A 20115-nucleotide genomic window follows, 5' to 3' on the forward strand; every position below is an offset into this window, starting at 1 on the left:
GATGGCAACAATGTCAACATCATCCTATTCAACACATGAACCAGTATCTCCTGCTCCCTCTCGAGCACTCTTACCACGACCATGTCCACGTGTTGGAGGAGTATTTGCCTCCCGCTCTTTATAAACGAAACTATGCAAGGCCTCCTTGCCATGTCTCATCTTACCAACATTATCAGCCATTTCCACAACAAAAAATAAGAAAAAATTATTATCATTCAAGCATTTTGTCGAACACTTACTTGATGTGTTATTGAGGAAATGTGATTTTTTTGAATTAGATTTGTTTCAAATAGAAGAAATTAGTATTTTTTTGGATAATACTTGAAGTTTCACATCTTTTAAACATTTAAAAGGTATATATAAAAACTGTAATTCTATTATGAAATATAAAATGAATTGTTCAGAAGATATCTTCAGAATTGCTTCAACACATATCTCCTGGACGCTAAGTTTAGGTGCAAAGCAAGAATTTTGCGAGGCCTGAAAGCAATGAGGGGGCCAGAAAGAGAATTGCTCTTCTTCCATACGTGAGTTAACTCATGTTGAAAATACGCATGTGTAAGTAAGTTAACTCGCGCTCCGCTATCTGAAAGAAATGAGCAAAAACAGATGAGAGAAGAGCAATTACCGGCCAACAAAGCATACATCAAACTATTAACTGTCCCGGCCCAGCCCATTAGACAGTTGAACTTGTTCGGCACTCCCTGCAGCATAGCATCATAAGTTTGTTCTTCGTTTTCATTCTTTCAGCAAAGCTCGAAGTTGTCTTTTTTTCCTTCTTGGTAGAATATTTTCCTTCCTAAATATGTCGTACTATTTCCTTCGAAGAAGATCACTTAGGATTACTACCACCACCTTCTCTTCGTTTCTATCCAAACTTGTCGGAAACTTGTCCGATTCGCCTTCACCAACGTTGTTTTCCTGTCGCCACTTATCACATGCCCTTCCTTTCTTCTCTTCCACGTGGCTTTCAAGAGACGCTTACTCTCACGGGCTATTATCTCCCACGCAGGCTCGCTTTTGGGCTTCTCAGCCCGCCGCCGCTGAACACTCAACATCTGATGGGCTCACCATCCAAGGAATTCTAGCCAAAAATTGGCCCATTCTTGACGAAAATGACAGTGATTGGAAGAGTCATGCCTCAGCTATAGCTCAATCTATTCATTTGATCAAACGCCGCTTACAGGTAAATTAAACCTTCTACTATTTTCTTAACTAAGCATGATTAAGGTTAATAGGAACTTGTTAATTACCGTTTATCTTTGTTCACGGTGACAGTGGAAGAAGTTGAAGGTTAGGTTGGATATGTTATCAGCCCAGCTGAATAAGGAAGATCTTTGGGATGATCCTGTACGTGCTGGTAAAATTAACCGGGAGCACGGTTCACTACTTGGGAAAATGAAAGAGGTGAATGGATTGGAGCGAGAGTTACTTGACGATATTGAAATGATAAAGCTTGCTCGTGAAGAGAATGATTCAGAGTTGGAATTGGTGGGGACTCCCTTCATCATCTAGGCATGTATTCATTTTTTTTTTTTTTTTTTGTCACCATAGGGTTTGAGTTATATAGAAAAGAGTGTTTATTTAGACTCTGTTTGGATAAGTGGTTTAGTTAAGCGTTTATTGTATAAGTGATTATATATAAGCTATTTCTATAACGAAAGTTAAAACAAAGTCAAAACTGTTTTCATATAAGTTATAAGTTGTTTTCATAGACGCTATTCTGGAGAGCTTATGAAAATAAGCTGAAAACAACTTATGGTCATGTCATAAGTTGTTTTCATAAGCTCTCATTAACAGTCTCAAAATTGTTTATGCCAGTAGGTAAGATCAAATTAGCCAATCCAAACAGGCATAGAGTAATCTCAATGTAGTCAGGATCAAGATCCTAAGTAGGATCGGATCGGTCAGCCGGTGAAGGAACGTAAACACAAGGAACGTAACACGGTTCATATGTAGGATTGCTAGGTTGTTGATAGAGTTGAGAGAAATAAACAGTATGTAGGATTGCTAGTTTGTTGATAGAGTTGAGATAAATAAACAGAGAAAATAGAGGAAAAACAGAGGAAACAAGCAAAAAAAATAGAGAAAACTGAGGAAAAACAACGATAAACAGAGAAAACAGGGGAAAACAGAGCAAAAACGAATCGGAGTAAAGTCGAAGCACGGTTGAGGTGCGGAGGGACATAGAATCGTACGATCCTATGAGCCAGCACTGGATCCTAGCTACATTGAGTAATCTAACTCATCTCCTTGTAATATCAACATAAACTTCAAAGTAAAGAATAATACGACTGAACAGTAGAGCTAGTGAGGACATGGTAATTAATTTTATTGTCATGGTAAGAAAGTTACAAAAGATAATGGATTATTTAATCTTCTAATGAAATTTTACAACAACAATCAAGCCTTATCCCACTAGCGAGGGCATTGTTGTTGCTGTATATTGAAATTTTGATAATAGATAGAGCTCAATATTCTGAGAGATACATCTAATTTAGTGGAAATATGCTTCATTGTGTTGTGTACAGCGTGGACCTCAACATATAAAACATGTTCCATTGTAGTTTCCTACTGATATATGCCGACTCATATTCATGCAGACCATTTCTTCTTTTTCAGGAATCAATGAAAGCATTGCTTAACATGAGAGTAAATGCAAAAGAGAAAGAGCTAGAAGCATTGCTGGCAGATGAGCAAGATTCTCGTTCTTGCTACATTGAGGTTGTACTCATAGATATTTAAAAGTTCCTACAGTTGCATTGTGTTGGTGCTTTTTCGGGAAAAGTGTCCTTACGGATATTAAGCCCAATCTAAGTCTATTAACTTGGTTTTGCATGCTCCACACAAGAATATTTGACAATTTTATTTTTTCCCCTTGTCCAGCACTAATAGATAGTTACACATGCTCTGTGGTTATGTATGTGTGCTCCTATTGACGCTGCTTTATTATTTAACATAGGTTCAGGCTGGAGCTGGGGGTACCGAGAGCATGGACTGGGCTTCTATGATCATGCAGATGTATAAATCATGGGCCCAGCGACGTGGATATAAAGTTACTGTAATGGAAGAAATGCCTGGTGAGATTGCAGGAATCAAGGTTCTTCTTACTATCCTTCATGTCTTACTTATGGCTATTTTAGATTTTTCGAAATTGCTATTACATGCTTCGATTCACGGCCCATGGTTACCTCCCATGTGACTATGGATCTGAGAGGCATCTCAATAAGGAGTTGTAGGAGAAGGGGCAGAGAAGGCCAAAACTGACTTTGGTCAGTTTTGTGGCAGTTATGCTTATGTGTGCAGTTTTTATCATTTGTTTTATGAATTCTAATAAAACGGAAAGGTTGTGGCAACGGGAGGGTCATTCGGTTATTTGAATCAAGGAGAGACCAAGCTCTCAAACATATTGGTGGGCAATTGTTGTCACTGTTTTCCTATACTTTTTCATCAGTTTTCAGAATCATTCTCCAGAAGTTGAAGTAATAAATTTTGTATTTATCCCTTAATATTCTTAATCATAGAGACCAGTTTCTATCAGGTTCCAGATTTTTTACATACATAGTTCATAGTTGCTAAATTTACATTTAAGCTTTGAGAAAATTATTGTGTGGATTTTGTTTCAGTTTGGGTGGGGCCTCTAGTTTAACATATTCTACTGCTCTAGGCTTGTATCTCTCTTTCTGGTAGATTAATTTTATTTTCTATTATTGGGAACTGCTTGTTTCTGAATAAAAATCGATATATCTTATCAGCGAGCTACAATCAAAGTAGACGGTGAATTTGCATTTGGATATGCCAAAGCAGAAATAGGAGTACATAGACTGGTGCGCATATCACCGTTTGACAGTAATAAGCGCCGACATACTTCATTTGCTGCTGTAGCAGTCATTCCAAACCTTGGTGATGAATCTTCCAGTGTACAGATTAATGAATCTGATCTTCGAATTGAACGATTTCGCGCCAGTGGTGCTGGTGGACAGCATGTTAATACTACCGAGAGTGCTGTAAAAATAACGCATATTCCTACGGGAGTTACTGCAACTTGTCAGAATGAAAGGTATGAAACATACATACAAATTCACACATTTGCTCTCATGTTTTTAACTTCTGAGTTTGGTTACTATTTTGAAACAGATCACAACATCAGAATAAGGCTTCGGCAATGGCTGTGCTTCAGTCAAGATTAAACCAGATTGAGATGGCTCGCCAGGCGCAGTTGAATGCTCAGCATACACAGTCTCTTACTGACATAACCTGGGGTAGTCAGATTCGTAGTTATGTGCTCCATGTAGGTTTGAGATTGTACATTTCACCTCTATTCTTGCTAGATTTTGACTTTCTGATCATTACATTAACTATTTTATCTATGATACAGCCTTACCGCATGGTAAAAGATCTCAGAACTAACTACGAGGTTTCAGATCCTGACTCTGTCCTTGAGGGAGATCTAGATGGTTTCATCATGAGCTATTTATCAGCTTCTTTGGATAAAAATGAAGATGATGCTTAAATTAATTAAACTGCCAGATTATTTTGGCACTGGCACAAAGTATGTTTTGCGCTCAAATGGCATTTTTATCAGTTTTGCGCAACTGAAGTTCACTGTCCTACAGTTGCTGTCATTCCTCATTAAGGTATAACGGTGTTACAAGGATACATATTGTTTGGCTTCCTATCAGTATTTTTGTGGTCATAAATAAATGAGTATGTACAATTGAATATGGAAGCACAAAGCTCAGAAGCTTGACTATAAGGGCTTGCACTGTCCAAATAACTCATCAATAACCTATGTTGCTGCTGCTCATGATTCTTGTGCTCTATGACTCACTTGTAAACTGTATACATTAATAACTGTAGATGGATGCTATTTGACTTTTGGATTTTTTTTTCTCCTGATAAAAGATACAAATAGTACTGGATTGCTAACTCTGCTCAAGGAATCATGGCAGCGGATAAATTTTTGTAATTTATTGTTATGAATGAACACGACCTCAGAGAAAAGCATAGTATAAATCTGATTAGGTGTGATCCCTAATGAAATTATTCAATATTTATTGTGAGCTATTTTTCAAGAGGGTTTTTTTTTTCTTTCTTTTTCTTCATATCAATATATAGTGGGTGTTTTTAAGTTGCAAGACGTATGGTATTTGTTAAAATGTTAAAGTTCTTTTATATTACAGTGAGTACTTTTATTTTGCATTGGATTTCAATATTTCTTTTTTGAATAAGATTTCAAGATTTGTTATAAAAGTCTAAGATTAATCTTTTTGCTGAACCGTCCGATCAAGATTAAATGGTTCATATTTTAAGTTAAGCTTCATATTTTTTGGATATGGATCCTTGTAAAGTGTAAATTAAAATAATATTTTTGATTTGTTAATTGAAGTTGATATCATTCACTTCTTTTATATTTAAAAAGAAAATCAAAATGTACATTATTTAGAGCTTCTGATCTTAATCCAAGGGGTTTAAATGGGGTTGACCGCCACACAATCGAAATCCCTTTTTATGGTCGAGAGCCCATTTTCAATTGTGGTGCATTCTCGTGAGAGGATTCTTTTTTTGTTGAAAAAACAACAACAACAACAACAACTTAAGATTCTTACCTATTGTAGAAGCATTCAATGATTCTTTAATTAATTAGTTTGTTTTTAACAGTTGGTTTCTTCCATTCCATGCCAATTGCCATGGATTTTCAGAAGAGGAGAGTTCGGTTTCTTCTATCTGTATCTGCCATCATTGTTCTTAGCATCACAGGTATCTATACCACTTCCCCATTAATACTATTTTTTGAACCTTCGCATCAGACTCAATAATTGTCTTTATAACTTTTTGGGTTCAATTAATGACAGTCCTGATCAGGTTCATCTTATTCAATGCAAATCTCCAAATTATTGACCCCAAAAATTGTCCTAGGATATGAATCTTTCTTTTCTATTCTAGCATGGGTTTTATAGATTGCTTTGAGTTTGTTGTTTGTTAAATGTTTATTATCTGCCATAGTTCGATAAACAACTTTAGTGTTTATTATCTACTATAACAAATTTAGTGTATAAACTATTTCTATAACAAAAGATGAAAACAAATCAAATTGTTTGAGTATATACTATAGGTTGTTTTCATAGGCTATCTTGAAGAGTTTATGGAAATAAGCTAACATATTAAAATGTCATAACATGTTTTCATAAGCTCTTTCAAATAGTCTCACAAATGTTTATACCATTAGATAGATAAATTCAAATAAGTCACAATCCAAATAGACCCGTGCTGTGATGTAGTAATAAATTCTTAACTATTGTTCCCCATATCACTTTTTCAAAAAATTGTTTCGTACATCGAATGTTAAGTACAGTGGTTTCCCTAGCTCTGGGTTCTCATATTTAACTATGGAAGCCATTTTCATTAACTATAATTTCTGTTTATGATCACACACTGTTTTCTCCGTTCAGCTGAAAAATGCAGGGAGCTTGTTGGCGAGAACGCGTCATCCAAAAGTGGGAAGTTTACATTATTAAATTGCTTTGATTTGGGCTCTGGAAGTTTAGCATGTGGGGTTAAAGAAAGTGTGAAGCTCTATGTTAACAATATTAGATCTGCTCATGTTGAAAAAGCAAGACATGATGCAATCCAATCTGCTCTTGTTGATGCTGCTTCACAGGGTATGTCGCCAATTGTTTCAGAAAAACATGCGCAGAAACAAGGTAAAAAAGCGGCGAAATTGGCTACCCGTAAGGCCAACCGCATCACAGGTCCCATCATCTCTTCCGGCTGGGACTTTTTTGAAGCTGTTTACTATGGTGGTACCTTTACAGAGGGATTCCTTAGAGGAACTGGTACGTTGTTTGGGACTTACGGTGTCGGCTTTGTGGGGGAGCAAAGGCTTGGAAGATTTGGTTATCTTGTTGGAAGTCAATTGGGAAGTTGGATTGGAGGTAGAATAGGACTCATGGTATATGACGTGGCTAATGGAGTGCATTTCATGTTGCAGTATGGAAGTAAAATTCAAGAAACATAAGCTCACACTGTCAAGAAAATTCTTAAACTTTAAGTTCTTTTCTTTTCCTTTCCATGAAATTCCTGTTTATGACAGCTCTAGAGGTTCCATTCTTTGTAGATTATGAATATATCTATTAACGGCAAGAAAACATATAAAGATTCTAAAATGATATGAAATACAAAAGTTTATACCAATATTGTTATTCTTTTCACATTATATAATTGGATGTACATGTGTTTTTATTCTCTGTGTCTGCTCCAGTTTTGTATATGCATGGTCATATATATTTTTGTTCTAACAAATACAGTGCACATGCTGTCTTCTCATCTTCTTATTGGAAAACCTTTTGAACCTATATATCGTATGATAACATAAATGTGGGAAAAACAAAACTCAACAACTTTTTAAATGGTTGATGTAACTCACATCCATGGTTAATGAAATGTTGGATTTGGTTAAAAGATATATCAGGTTTTGCAACTTATTAAACCATCTATTGAACTTTATTAACCACACATTTGAACTGGATTAACAATGATTGGGTTAAATGTATATGTAAGTAAAGGATATGGTGTCTAGAAGTGAAGTAGGGGAATGAGGTTGGAGAAGAAATCTATTTGTTGTTTGGGAGGCTGATTTAGAGGATGGGTGTATGGTTGTGTGTAATATTTGTTTGCAGGAAAATATGGAGGACGAATGATTTGAGACCCTAATTCTAATGATGAGTTTTCAGTTAAAGAAGCTTACATGTTGATCTCAAATCTTGAAGCCGTAGCAAGTTTCCCTTTGTAAGATTTGATTTGAAATAATTTGGTATCGTTGTTTGCTTGGAGATTATTTAATAATAGACTTCCTAGTAAATATAATATGATTTATAGGGGGTACAAATTTTTGCATGTTCTATTTATGGGAAATTATGGTCAGGTATCTTGTTTTGGTTAAGATAAACTTGTCCGTTGACCAACAACAACTTTTGTCATGTGGTTGAACCTATAAATTTGATATCTCATTGAAAAAGGATAAGGAATACTTTTATGCGATTTGGTTGCCTTGTGTTTGAATTACTTGGTAGAATCAAAATCTTGTGGTTTTTGTTCGGCAGGTTAGTTTAACAAGTTCTATGATCGATATGATGAAGCTTTTGGTTTGGTCATGAATTAAAATCACAGTGAAGAGCTTCTCTTACGATTACTATCAATTGTATAAACAATCTCTTAGATGCTTAGGTTTGACTTTATCCGACAATTGAATTTTCTTTATTTTGGTGGCATAGTTGTTGTAGAGCCTTCTTTATAATTGACATTTGTAATTTATATAGTTTGTTAATCTTAGCATTGCTTGTGCTTTGGTTATCGTTGAATAATCATTTTTTGGCCTTTCGCGCCCCATGGAAAACCGAAAATACCCCTTCTATTTAAAAAAAAAGGTTCAAAATCGCTTCCCTTTAATGTTGACAGCCCTTTCATTAGTCGTGGCGGATGCACTATGAGTCTATGTGTGGCTAAAGCCACACATGTAATTCCTTTTTTTTGTTTTTTTTTTTTAATAATATAAAAAAACATAATATGTAACAGCAAGCTGAGAATTGTTGTTTACACATGTTATAAGGCTGAGAAACACTAGTAAAAGACAAAAATGCCCCCTCGCCAGTTAACTACCGAAATAATGAACCGGCTGCAGTTAACTCCCGAAGTTCCTTCGGCAGTTAACTGCCGACGAAAAAAGAAAAAAAAATATCGGCACTTAAGTGCCGAGGATCTCAAAACTACAAATTTGGTAGTTAACTGTGTGACTATGTTTGGTTTTGCATGCGGCATAATGCTGTTATTATATCATTCTATTACTATTTTCCTTCCAACACTACAACAATATTGGCCCTTCAAAAAACGAATTGAACAGAAGCTCAGAATAAGAACATAGTGACACAGTAACACCTACAATAATGTACACAATCTCATACGCCATAACTTGGTACTAGTATTACTAGCACCGCACAAGTTCCGAAGTGTGACTGCCCTTATTCAATGAAGGAGTTATGGGGTTGTGGCCCTCTCTCTTTGTGTATGATTCAGAGGAACAATCAGCAGCTTTTGTTTTTGACAAACCAACAGTACTAATTGGTAATGAAGGAGTTTGAGAATTGCTTTTTGACAAACCATACTTTTATTTATTTGTTTTAATTACGGTTCTTTTAATTGTCTAATAGTTGATTTTATAATGCAAAAGAAATCTCAGATACAATTCTAGATGAAGGGAACATAGCAAGTAAATAGGCATATGATTATTTGTAGTTTTGAGATCCTCGGCACTTTTTTTTTTTTTTTCATTTTTCGTCGGCAGGCAGTTAACTGCAGCCGGTTCACTATTTTGGTAGTTAACTGCCGAGGGGGCATTTTCGTCTTTTACTGGTGTTTCTCAGCCTTATAACATGTGTCAAAAGCAATTCTCCAGCAAGCTGAACAACATTGAGTATTCCATATCATTCTTTGTCCCGTAAAGTTATTTGTAACTTTTGATGTGAACAAATTATCGAGGATGACTGAGGTTTACCCAAATAATTTTATAGTTATGTCGGAAGTGGCGTTATGCCATCAACTTAGGAATTATGTAATAATTGTTCAACTTGACCTGAAATTTGCTAAGTTGAAAGGACTTTCAGATTTTGTGCAAAACTTGTGAAAACAAATAAGTGCAACACATTTGCTATGGTTTATAAGCTTTGGAAGTCGGCTTTGCTCTTGCCAGTAGCAACCGAAGTGTTGAACGTGTTTTTTCAACTATGAAAGTTGTGAAGAGTCTACTATGTAACAAAGTGGATGATTAGTGGATAAATGATTGTCTTGTAATTTACTATATATAGAAAGAGAAGTTCTTTTAACAATTACTAAGGATGTCATTTTAATTCATTTTCAACAAATGAATATGAGACGATTTTCATTGTAATGTATCGTACCAAACAATGTTATTTTTTATTTTTAATATAGTTTGTATCATTGTTTCTTTGTAATATTAGTTACACATATATCAAATGTCTTTATCCGCCCTCAACCTATGTAACCTAAAAACTCCGGCCAATTAACAACTGTTGTGCGTTTTACCATTACCAGAAGGGTTGCCTTAACCTCAAAGCAACAATCTGTTGTTCCGACTCTTCCCTCTTGTCAAAGATTAATTAATTAATTTATTGCTGATTATAATTAGGTTATGTTATTTTTAACTGTTTTTTACCATGCCATGGATTTCCAGAAGAAGAAGAAGAAAAGAGATTGGTTTCTTCTATTTGTCTCTGCCATCATTATTCTTAGCATTGCAGGTACTACCTTGTCTTATCTGCCATTTAATAGTTGCAGTTACAATTCAATTTCATTAATGTAAACGAAATTCGAATTACATTTTTTTTGGACCACTTGTGATTTTTAAAATAATATTTGAATATTGTTTAAAAAAAAACTCTTAAATTGCAGACACTGCATGATCTTATACCATGCGACTTTAATTGGATTAAGAAGCTTGGACCCTTCACATTAGAGGCTCAATTCAATACTGAACAATTATTGTTTTCTCATTTTTGTATTTCCTTCTTTTTAACGTTTTGGGGTTAATTAATGCCAGTAATCTTTTTTTTTTTTTGAGAGCAATTAATGCCAGTAATCTAGCTAGTGAAGTTTTTCTAATCAGGTTCATCTTATTTAATATTAAAATTTATCAATTTGGAAATAATATTTCAAAAACTTTTTTTCCTCTTTTGAATTGGCGCGCAACCGCAAAGATTAATATCTTATGTCGGGTAGGACTGCAATAAGTGACAAAATTCTCACTCAAGAGATTTAACACTATTGTATTTCGAGAATAATATTTGAACTCAGAACCTATGGTTATGATGGAATCTCATCCAAGTGCATATATTTCAAAACTTTATTAAAGGAGGTCTAGAGTCAATTCACTGTTGCAATATCTTGTATGTGATGATAGTTCTTGGAGTGAAGAGTATAGTTTGGAAAACTTAAAGATTAAATCCCTTTAGTGACACAAAATTGGCTGACTGATTTTGGAGATGAAAGGTGAATCTTTTTTTTTTTTTTTTTGGTCAGGGATGAATCTTTCTTTTCTAACATGGATTGTTTTTAGTTTGTTGTTTGTAAAAGTTTTTGACTATGTTTGGATAAACAATTTAATGAAGTGTTTATCACATGAGTGCTTATGCATAAGCTATTCCTATAACGAAAGATAAAATAAAATAAAATTGTTTTCATATTTACCATAGTTTGTTTTCAGAAATTATCATGAAAAGTTTATGAAAATAAGTTGAAAACAACGGATGAAAATATAAATTATTTTCATAAGTTCTATCAATTAGTCTCACAAATGCTTATACTATTAGATGAGCTCAAATAAGTTAATCCAAATAGACATTTGGTGTGATGTGATAATTAGTATAACGACTATTTTTCCTTGCATTGGTTTCCCTAGCCTTGGGTACCTATCTTTGACTATGGAGGTCATTTCATTAATTATAATTTTTTGCTTATGCTCATAAAATGTTTTCTCTATTCAGCTAAAAAATGCAGGGAGCTTGTTGGCAAGAATACATCATCCAAAAGTGGGAAGTTTACATTCTTAAATTGCTTTGATATGGGCTCTGGAACTTTAGCATGTGGGGTCAAGGAAAGTGTGAAGCTCTATGCTAACAATATTAGATCTTCTCATGTTGAAAAAGCAAGAGATAATGCAATCCTATCTGCTCTTGTAGATGCTGCTTCACAGGGTATGCCACCAACTGATTCAGAAAAATATGCTCAGAAAGAAGGCGCGAAAGCCATGAAATTGGCTACTCATAAGGCCAACCGCGTCATAGGTCCGATTATCTCTTTCGGATGGGACTTCTTTGAAGCTGTTTACCATGGTGGTACCTTTACAGAGGGATTTCTTAGGGGAACTGGTACATTTTTTGGAACTTATAGTGGAGGCTTCATGGGGGAGCAAATACTTGGAAGATTTGGTGGTTATCTTGTTGGAAGTCAATTGGGAAGTTGGGTTGGTGGTAGAATAGGGCTCATGCTATATGATGTGGTTAATGGAGTGCATTATATTATATGTTGCAGTTTGTTCAACTACACATTTGAACGTGATTAGCTTTGATTTACAAATGTTCATTTTTGCATGTAGTTGAAACATGACCCTTAATTAAATTTAGTTAGTTGATGACCAGAAGAGTTAACCAATCTTAATATATATATATATATATATATATATATATATATATATATTCGTGAGCCCGTTAAAATATGTTAGGTACATTCTTAGATATACCCTGAAGTAATTGAGAGATAACAAACGTATAATATTATATTTTATTTTATTTCATTTTTTTAATATGATAATATGATTACCATTCATATAATATACATCATTATATGAATGTATAAAAGTTGTCGGAATTTTCTAACACTAAACAATGTCAAAGAGTTTGTAATTAAATAATTGCGCACTAGTAGTAGTAGTATCCATTATCACAATTTCCTTCAATCAATGAATAGAGTTTGTATATAGTGTTAATTACTGATTATGTGAGGTTGCGTAGCTTGTTCTGGTTACGAATCAATGAAAGGAGCATATAATTAGTATAAACAAAATTCAGACACTTGGGCCATATAGTCGATATATGTAGCTGTTGTATGACGACAGGAGCATCATTGAGAGGATAAGTGGATTCCTTTGGCCACACGCTATCGTGTGGTTGCCACACATCCTATGCATAAAACAAATTACTACTACTTATTAAGTATATTTGACTTCATATCTTTCACAAAAAAAGAGTATATTTGACTTAATTCATATCCAACCAATGTGCTACCCATTATTTTATGCAATCCTTGTCTTACGTAAAGCAATAAAAAATCGAATATTGCTTAATTATCATAAAAACTTAAATATTTTGATTGATTTGTTTGTAGCAGCATATCTTTGGTTGAAACTTTTTGATTTGATTTGATAACCATGCAAAAGTGTATTTGCACTATTGCCCCATCATCGTCGAGTTATCGCATTTGATGCTGGTACGGGTATAATCATGTAGTGAAAGTGGCCAATTTGGTAACCATATAAAACACATAATAATTCATAGGGGCCAGTTCTAAAAGCTGTAGCTTTTTTTGTTCATAATATGCCATTTACCTCAAACATGTAACTTTCCAATTTGAGTTACCAAGAGGTCCCAATTTCTGAATAACATGTATGTGGACCGGTTGGGGAATTTAGAATGATGTAATACTATTAAAACATTCTATTATTGAGCTGCGGATAATAATGTTTTAGTTAAAGGGGGGGACATGTAATTGGAAATAACAAAAAAGAAAAATAATTATGGCCCCCCTTTTATTTTATTTGACAAATAATACTTCCTTGTCCTTTTTTCAATAAAAAATGTAAACAAAATTTATTATTTCTTGCAAGGAAGTCAATAGTACAAGAGAAATCTACTACAGGCGTGCAAGGCATGGCGTGTTATGAATATTGCTTGCACGAAATAAAGGGAATCAAAATACATTTGCACCATTCATACGAAGTTATGATAAATTATATTATTTTATGCATGGCTTTCCTCCTTATTTATTTTTAAATACTATATTATTACTCTCTTTCTATTCCTTTTTAAGTGTCATTAGAATATGAATGTAACGCTTCTATGTAACAATCATTTTGATAGTTTAAGGATATAATTTGTCAATTATATCATTTCTCAATTACTCTTACTTACTCTTTTTTCAATAAATTCAAAATAATTAATGATATTTATTTGAAAAACTCAAGTTTTTTAAGTTAAACAAAATTTTGTTATCTATAATAATGGTCTTATAAAGAGTTGAAATTCTATAAATTAGATGAGTTAGAAGAAAGTTATTTTTTTCTCAATTGAATAACATAGTTAAATTTTGATTAACTTGTAGTTGAAATAGATTTTATTTTGTCTTACAGTTAATTTTTTTCCTAATTGAATAGCATAGTTAAATTTTGATTAACGTGTAATTGGAATAAATTTTATTTTGTTTTATAATTATTAAAAAGATGTGTGCAATACTTAAACTATTAACAATTGTTTGTTATGTAGTTGAGAAATAATGCGCGCAAAAACAAGAAAGAATTTGTAACTAACAATTGTTTATTATGAGAAAAATGATATATTAAATTTATTAAAAAGAGAAAGTGTGTGCAAAAAGTTAGAAATATATTTGATTAAAATGAAAGTATAATAGAAAAAAAATTCCAAAAATCTACTTCTTTATTTTAACTAACATTATATACAATTAGAATTATTATAAAACTTTGATATATTGTAAGACTATTGTGTATTTGTGTGACTTCTTTTTGCATATTTAAGAAACAAATGATTATTACTCCCGAAAAACTATAAAGATACTGCATATTATAGTTACTTGATTTTTGTGAAAGATTTGACAAAAATAGTAAAAGAACACCATATGATTGATGGCCCCCGAAAAAGGACACGAGTGTGAAACGAACAAGATTATGGAATCAAAGATGAGTCAAAATCCTTCTTCGTCTGTTCTCCAAAATGTTTTTTTTTTTAAAGCAAATTAGGATGGTTTCTTTTAGCTTTAAAAAAATAAAAATGATATTTGAACAATTTTTTTTTAATAATTTTTTCTCTCATACTCATATTATATTTTTATTTTCTCTCTCTATTGTATTGGTTTTTGTGTCAATATCTTACTATTTTCTTTGTATATTTTGATTGTCTCAAAGGTTGTCATATAAATAGATATTCAAATAACACAACTCTAAAAAAATAATAGATATATGTTAGAGAAAATTGGAGATTTTTTTAAAAAAAAATTATAAGATTTTTATAAAAAGGAGAAACTATTAAGAAAAAAAATAAGTTCAATCCTTTTAGAGAAAAATAAGATTGAAGTATTTGTGCTTATTTATTTTACTATAAGTTCATGTTTATTTATTTTTCTTTCTTCAATGCTTAACCTATACTCCCTTCGTCCCGGATTAAGTGAGACATTTGCTAATTTCATACATATTAAGAAAAATGTATAAATAAAGGAGAAAAAAAATGGTTTTGAGTGCTCTTGTTAAATATTTGTGCATTCTCTACTATCATAAATGCAAAGTGAAATATATTGAATTGAGAGTGATAAAAGTAGTATTAATTCCGTCAAAAAAATAAAGTAGTATTAATTAGAGTTATAAAATGAAAAAATTAATTAATATTGTATTGAAAAGTGAAATGACTCGGTTATTTTGGAATTTTTTTTTTGCAAACGACTTAGTTATTATGGGACGGAGAGAGTATATAATGAGATATGTTATTTGAACAACCATTTGCACACGAACATATCTTCTTGAAAACCCATGGGAGCCACTGCACCCCCCAAGTTTCCTATAATTATCATATTATGCATATTATACCATATGTTACATTGGTGTCGCAGTGGATTGATGAGCTCACAAACTCCCAAAGTGCATGGGTTCGATCCTCGGTACCCTTCGATGCGGTCCATAATTTTGCGTGTCAACTATTTCTAATTAAATATGGTTGCAAAACATATTTAATTAGAAATTATAAGATTCAAGCTACATCATGACTCAACATCTTTCAAATGACCTAATTGTTTATGGGTCCGTTGTAGAAGATTCAAGCTTAGAGTGTTTTTTTTAAGGGTCTTGTTAAGAGCTAAAAAGGAAATAAACAATTATGTTTGGTTGGACGGTACAATTTTCACGTTTGGGCAAAAGCATGATAGAAATTCACGTTAACACAGAAGCTACAAATAGAAACTTCTCAAAACAACAACAAAAAGTGCTTTAAACTTGCGGCAGAAAAGGAAAAACGCTGAAGCAAACACATACTTAATGAGTGGTCATTTATCTAGTATGATTAACTTTACACCAAGTCTTACAAGAAAAATTCGACTTTGGATAAAAGGCACATATTAAAAATCATATGCAACTTTAGAAATAAATACGAAAATAAATTTCAATATTTATTTTGGACGAAAAAATTTCTACTATTCATAAAAGAAAAATTTGATGGGTATGATGTGTGTCACCGAGTCTCAACAATATTATGCGATGAACAAGTATAAATTACTCCGCAAGAATATATAGAAATTTCAAGATCAAGATTTACAAAGAATAAACACTAAGTTGAAATTCTCTTAAAGTTTTCTCTGCATATTCTTTCTTGATTAAAAGGTTATTTGATTTTTAAGAACTTTTAACGGTCCTTATTCTAATGTGTTAAAAGCTTTCAAAGCTTTGTGAAATCATTACAAGAACAGCGATAATTGGTAAGAGATCACAACAACTAACCCAAGAATACCGAATGAGATGATAAAAGATATTTGAGAAATGTTAACAAGTAATTTTGGGGCACATGTGAAATATTATCTTAGAAATGGTGCATTCAGTGCATTGAAATTTTAAAAAGTAATTTTTTTTATTTAAAATTTATCAATTATTTTCATTTTTGTATCTTTAACATGCGCCCTAAAGACACTTGTTAGCAAGACTCAAGATATTTTCAAACTTTACCATTAGGTTACTTGAACTTCTTCTTTATAAGAGATCTCTTATAGTTTAATTAGATGTTGGAGTTTGAATTCAATACTAAAAATGCAACAATATTAAATCTTTTGAACGAGAGTTTTTGCGAGTTATTGCGGTCCTACCAACTTGAGTAATTATTCTATGCACTGCACGCAAAGGATAACCGTCCACACCAAAAAAAAGATGTTAGAGTTTTTTAATATTCAATTTTGATTCTGATTCAAAAATCTTTCATCCGCCGAATAAGAATATTTGAAACAAAACTTGTACATTAAAAGAAACTGAACACAAGATGACAATGTTGATGTCTTTAATGTAAATATTCTCAATTTTTTAAATATAAGCATTTTTAACTAACACCACACTTTTTTTGACAATTTTTTTAACATTACTCTAATTAACTTTATTTAAGATATCTATAAATTCATGCTTATAAGACTTATGAAATCGTTATTGTGACACTACCTATAAAATCTTATTGATAATTCCTGAAATATGTTTAAACAACTTAGTTAATATCAAACAATGTTTGAAAAGGTTAAAAAACACCTTCCTAACATAACAATATATTTAATCCAAAAATAGAATAAAAAAAGGCAATACCAAAGTCTCAACTCAAGGGGGTGATCCTTGTGGACCCCACAATTGGCCATAAATATTGACTCCTCCCCATGGCCTAGTTATGTGTTTTCTTGAACCAAGTCTTCCCCATAACCTCATAGTGTCGACATGGGTTGCCAAGAAGAGTTATTGATTGCAAAAGTGATTAACTTGTATGAACAAATTTCAAGCCTTGAAACTCTCAAACCTTGCAAAAATGTCGACATGCTTTTCACCGAACTTGTCCTCACATGCATGCCACCTAGCCCTATAGATGTCACTAAACTCCCAAACACTGTGCAAGGAAAAAGATCCCATCTTATAAGGCTATGTGGTGAAGCTGAAGGGTATTTGGAGAGACACTATTCAGCCATCTTAGGCTCATACCAAAACCCTCTTAATCATCTCCATATTTTCCCTTATTATTCAAACTACATCAAACTTGGTCACCTTGAGTTTTCTATCCTTAGCCAACACTGCACTCATGTCCCTAACAAAATTGCTTTTATTGGTTCGGGACCCCTTCCCCTTACTTCAATTGTCTTGGCATGGAACCACTTACCTTCAACCACTTTTCACAACTACGACATCGACCCTTTAGCCAATTCAAGTGCTAAGCACTTGGTTTCATCTGATCCTGACTTGTCAAACCGTATGGTTTTTCACACCAATGATATATTGGACGTGTCAAATGATTTGAAAGACTATGAAATTGTTTACTTAGCTGCCCTGGTCGGTATGGACAAGGAGGAAAAAAATCGAATCATTGATCACTTGGGGAAGCACATGGCCCCAGGAGCACTTCTTATGTTAAGGAGTGCTCACGGGGCTCGTGCTTTTCTCTATCCAGTGGTTGAAGCTTCTGATCTTCGAGGCTTTGAGGTCCTCTCTGTATTCCATCCTGCAGACGAGGTTATCAATTCAATTGTCATATCGCGTAAGTATCCTATGCCTAAACACTCACATGATCATAGCCTTTGTTCAATGATCCTACCAAACAAGTGTTCTGAGATTCAAGTCTTCAATCCCCTTAGGGGACTCAACCATGGGAATATGATTGAGGAATTGACCATTGATGACCAACTCATGTAAACTATATTTCTCCAGCTGATTTGCTTTATATATCAACTACTTATTATATACTTAATTGACTAGTGTCTCTAGCACATGCTAGCTAGCTTGGCTGAAGATTGGATCATGTCATTACAATTTAGCTGTGATATATTTGTATTTATGTCTCCGAGTGCTTTGTATCTCATGGAGCACAACATATGTGATTTTCATAATGTTGTTTTTAAATTTTCAATAAATACAAAAGATATTATTGTGATTTAGATCGAGTTCCTTTAAGCAAGCCGTATGGGCATACACACTACTAGCATAGCTTGTATACAATTTATTGTGTTCAATCTTGCTCATCCTTTGTTGTTGTAAGAACTCAATTTAAATCAATTAAATTATATGATTTACATTAAGGTCTTCATAGTTGCTTTTAATCGGAGGTTCAAAGTATTATCTTCGAAAAACGAACTTAACTTCTAACTTGCTAACATTTGTATTGGTATATCTTGAAAAATTAAAGATGTTTATTTTTTTCTACACTTTAATTTGTTTGTTTTAACTTCATTAATGTTAATTTCAATCAATCAAAATAATTGAGATTCCCCCATTCTTGTCTATTAAATTTGGGGACATTGCCTATCAAATCAAAAACGTCTTTGTTGGCTTTGAAAGGATGCCTACTTATCTTCCTTTTTCAATAATTGTATTTAGTTGTAAAATTTATGTGGATGACAGTTTTATTAGTTATCTTTGACTTTAGAAAAGAATCAATAGAAGAAGCATTATGGATATCTTAACTTTTCGAACTGTCCTTGTTCATCAAATAGCTAGGCGTATATATCTTCCATTCCACAATTAAGATGCCAATATTGCTATATTGAGGAAAGTTGATGAAGAATCTAGAAAATGTCAAATTTATATGGTGGAGAGATCTTATTATTTTTGTTGGGTTATAATAAGAAGACAATGATCAAAGATATTATTGGTGGCTGGTTCCTTTCATCTATTTGGCCTATTAGTGCATTAATTCGTCACAATGTTATAGTTGCAGTGTGCAACTCCAAAAATGGAATATATCTTGATATTTTCTCCCTCTTTCAAACAAAAGTCAAGTCAGATGGTACTGGATAGAACTGTTTTACACCAGTGCTAGAATTTAAGAATGTACCCATTTTATACTCCTAGTTTCTCTTTCTCATATCAAAGATGTGAAAAGATTTATGTTATGTGTTTTTGGTGAATCTTATCTCACATCAAAATTATGATTTCGAATATGGTGTTCATTTTTGTCTGTATTTTTTAAAAATGTGTAGATAAAGATAAACACATATAATGTATGTATTTTGGTGTTTAATTTTTCAAATGTTATGAATTATTACGTGGGAGTGTTAGTCCATTTCTCTAAATTAAGGTCACGAATCTATAGTTTTGTTAGTTGAAAAATAGGAGTCAGGGGAATTGTGTCATCTTATATAGATTCACCCAACTTGACTCAAATTAGCAATGTTCGAAAAACTAAGCACCTAATAGAATATACAAAGAATAAGGAGTAAATAGTCAATTTCCCCCTTGAAATTGTAAATTTTATCAATTACCCCCCTGAAGTTCACAAAACTTCAATTACCCCCCTGAAATTTCACAACGTTAGTCAATTTACCCCCTCCGTCAAATTTTTCTGTTAGTGAACATTACGTTTTGCAAATACCCCCCTGAAGTTTTGCACTTATGTGCAAAATGCCTCCCAAACTTAAAAATTTATATTATTTTTTTCTTAAAAACAAACAATTAATAGTTAAATATTAAAGCTAACTTTTAATTTTGGAGTTTGGAAAAACTACATGCATATATACATCAAAATAGGGAAAAATGTGTAT

At 32.9% G+C, this 20115-nt stretch overlaps 4 protein-coding genes across 6 annotated transcripts; all 4 read left to right on the forward strand.

Annotated features, from left to right (window-relative positions):
• The first annotated feature begins 684 nt into the window (after positions 1–684).
• Positions 685–6583, forward strand: LOC25499654 (peptide chain release factor PrfB2, chloroplastic). Of its 2 annotated transcripts, XR_003007108.2 has the most exons (9): positions 685–1186; positions 1279–1491; positions 2623–2724; positions 2963–3100; positions 3756–4060; positions 4138–4291; positions 4379–4637; positions 5662–5760; positions 6453–6583. XR_003007108.2 is itself a non-coding variant. In XM_013595004.3 (7 exons), exons 1-7 carry the CDS (start codon positions 806–808, stop codon positions 4511–4513), a joined length of 1428 nt encoding a protein of 475 aa, XP_013450458.1. In that variant the 5' UTR covers positions 685–805; the 3' UTR covers positions 4514–5080. The 2 variants fall into 2 exon arrangements, 1 of the variants encoding a protein (XP_013450458.1); XM_013595004.3 differs by lacking the exons at positions 5662–5760; positions 6453–6583 and having other exon boundaries at positions 4379–5080.
• On the forward strand, positions 5474–7216 carry LOC25499655 (uncharacterized). Its single transcript, XM_013595005.3, has 2 exons — positions 5474–5760; positions 6453–7216. The coding sequence occupies exons 1-2, from the start codon at positions 5679–5681 to the stop codon at positions 7016–7018; spliced, it is 648 nt and encodes a 215-aa protein (XP_013450459.1). The 5' UTR covers positions 5474–5678; the 3' UTR covers positions 7019–7216.
• A 2938-nt stretch (positions 7217–10154) lies between these two features.
• On the forward strand, positions 10155–12189 carry LOC25499656 (uncharacterized). Of its 2 annotated transcripts, none has more exons than XM_013595006.3 (2): positions 10155–10313; positions 11556–12189. In XM_013595006.3, exons 1-2 carry the CDS (start codon positions 10205–10207, stop codon positions 12131–12133), a joined length of 687 nt encoding a protein of 228 aa, XP_013450460.2. In that variant the 5' UTR covers positions 10155–10204; the 3' UTR covers positions 12134–12189. The 2 variants fall into 2 exon arrangements, with proteins under 2 accessions (XP_013450460.2, XP_039683401.1); XM_039827467.1 differs by lacking the exon at positions 10155–10313 and adding an exon at positions 10672–11061.
• A 5065-nt stretch (positions 12190–17254) lies between these two features.
• Positions 17255–18654, forward strand: LOC25499657 (nicotianamine synthase). Its single transcript, XM_013595007.3, has one exon. The coding sequence runs from the start codon at positions 17309–17311 to the stop codon at positions 18269–18271; it is 963 nt and encodes a 320-aa protein (XP_013450461.1). The 5' UTR covers positions 17255–17308; the 3' UTR covers positions 18272–18654.
• The last annotated feature ends 1461 nt before the right edge of the window (positions 18655–20115 follow it).

This window comes from Medicago truncatula, chromosome 7, assembly GCF_003473485.1.
Source record: "Medicago truncatula cultivar Jemalong A17 chromosome 7, MtrunA17r5.0-ANR, whole genome shotgun sequence".
Taxonomy (NCBI): domain Eukaryota; kingdom Viridiplantae; phylum Streptophyta; class Magnoliopsida; order Fabales; family Fabaceae; genus Medicago; species Medicago truncatula.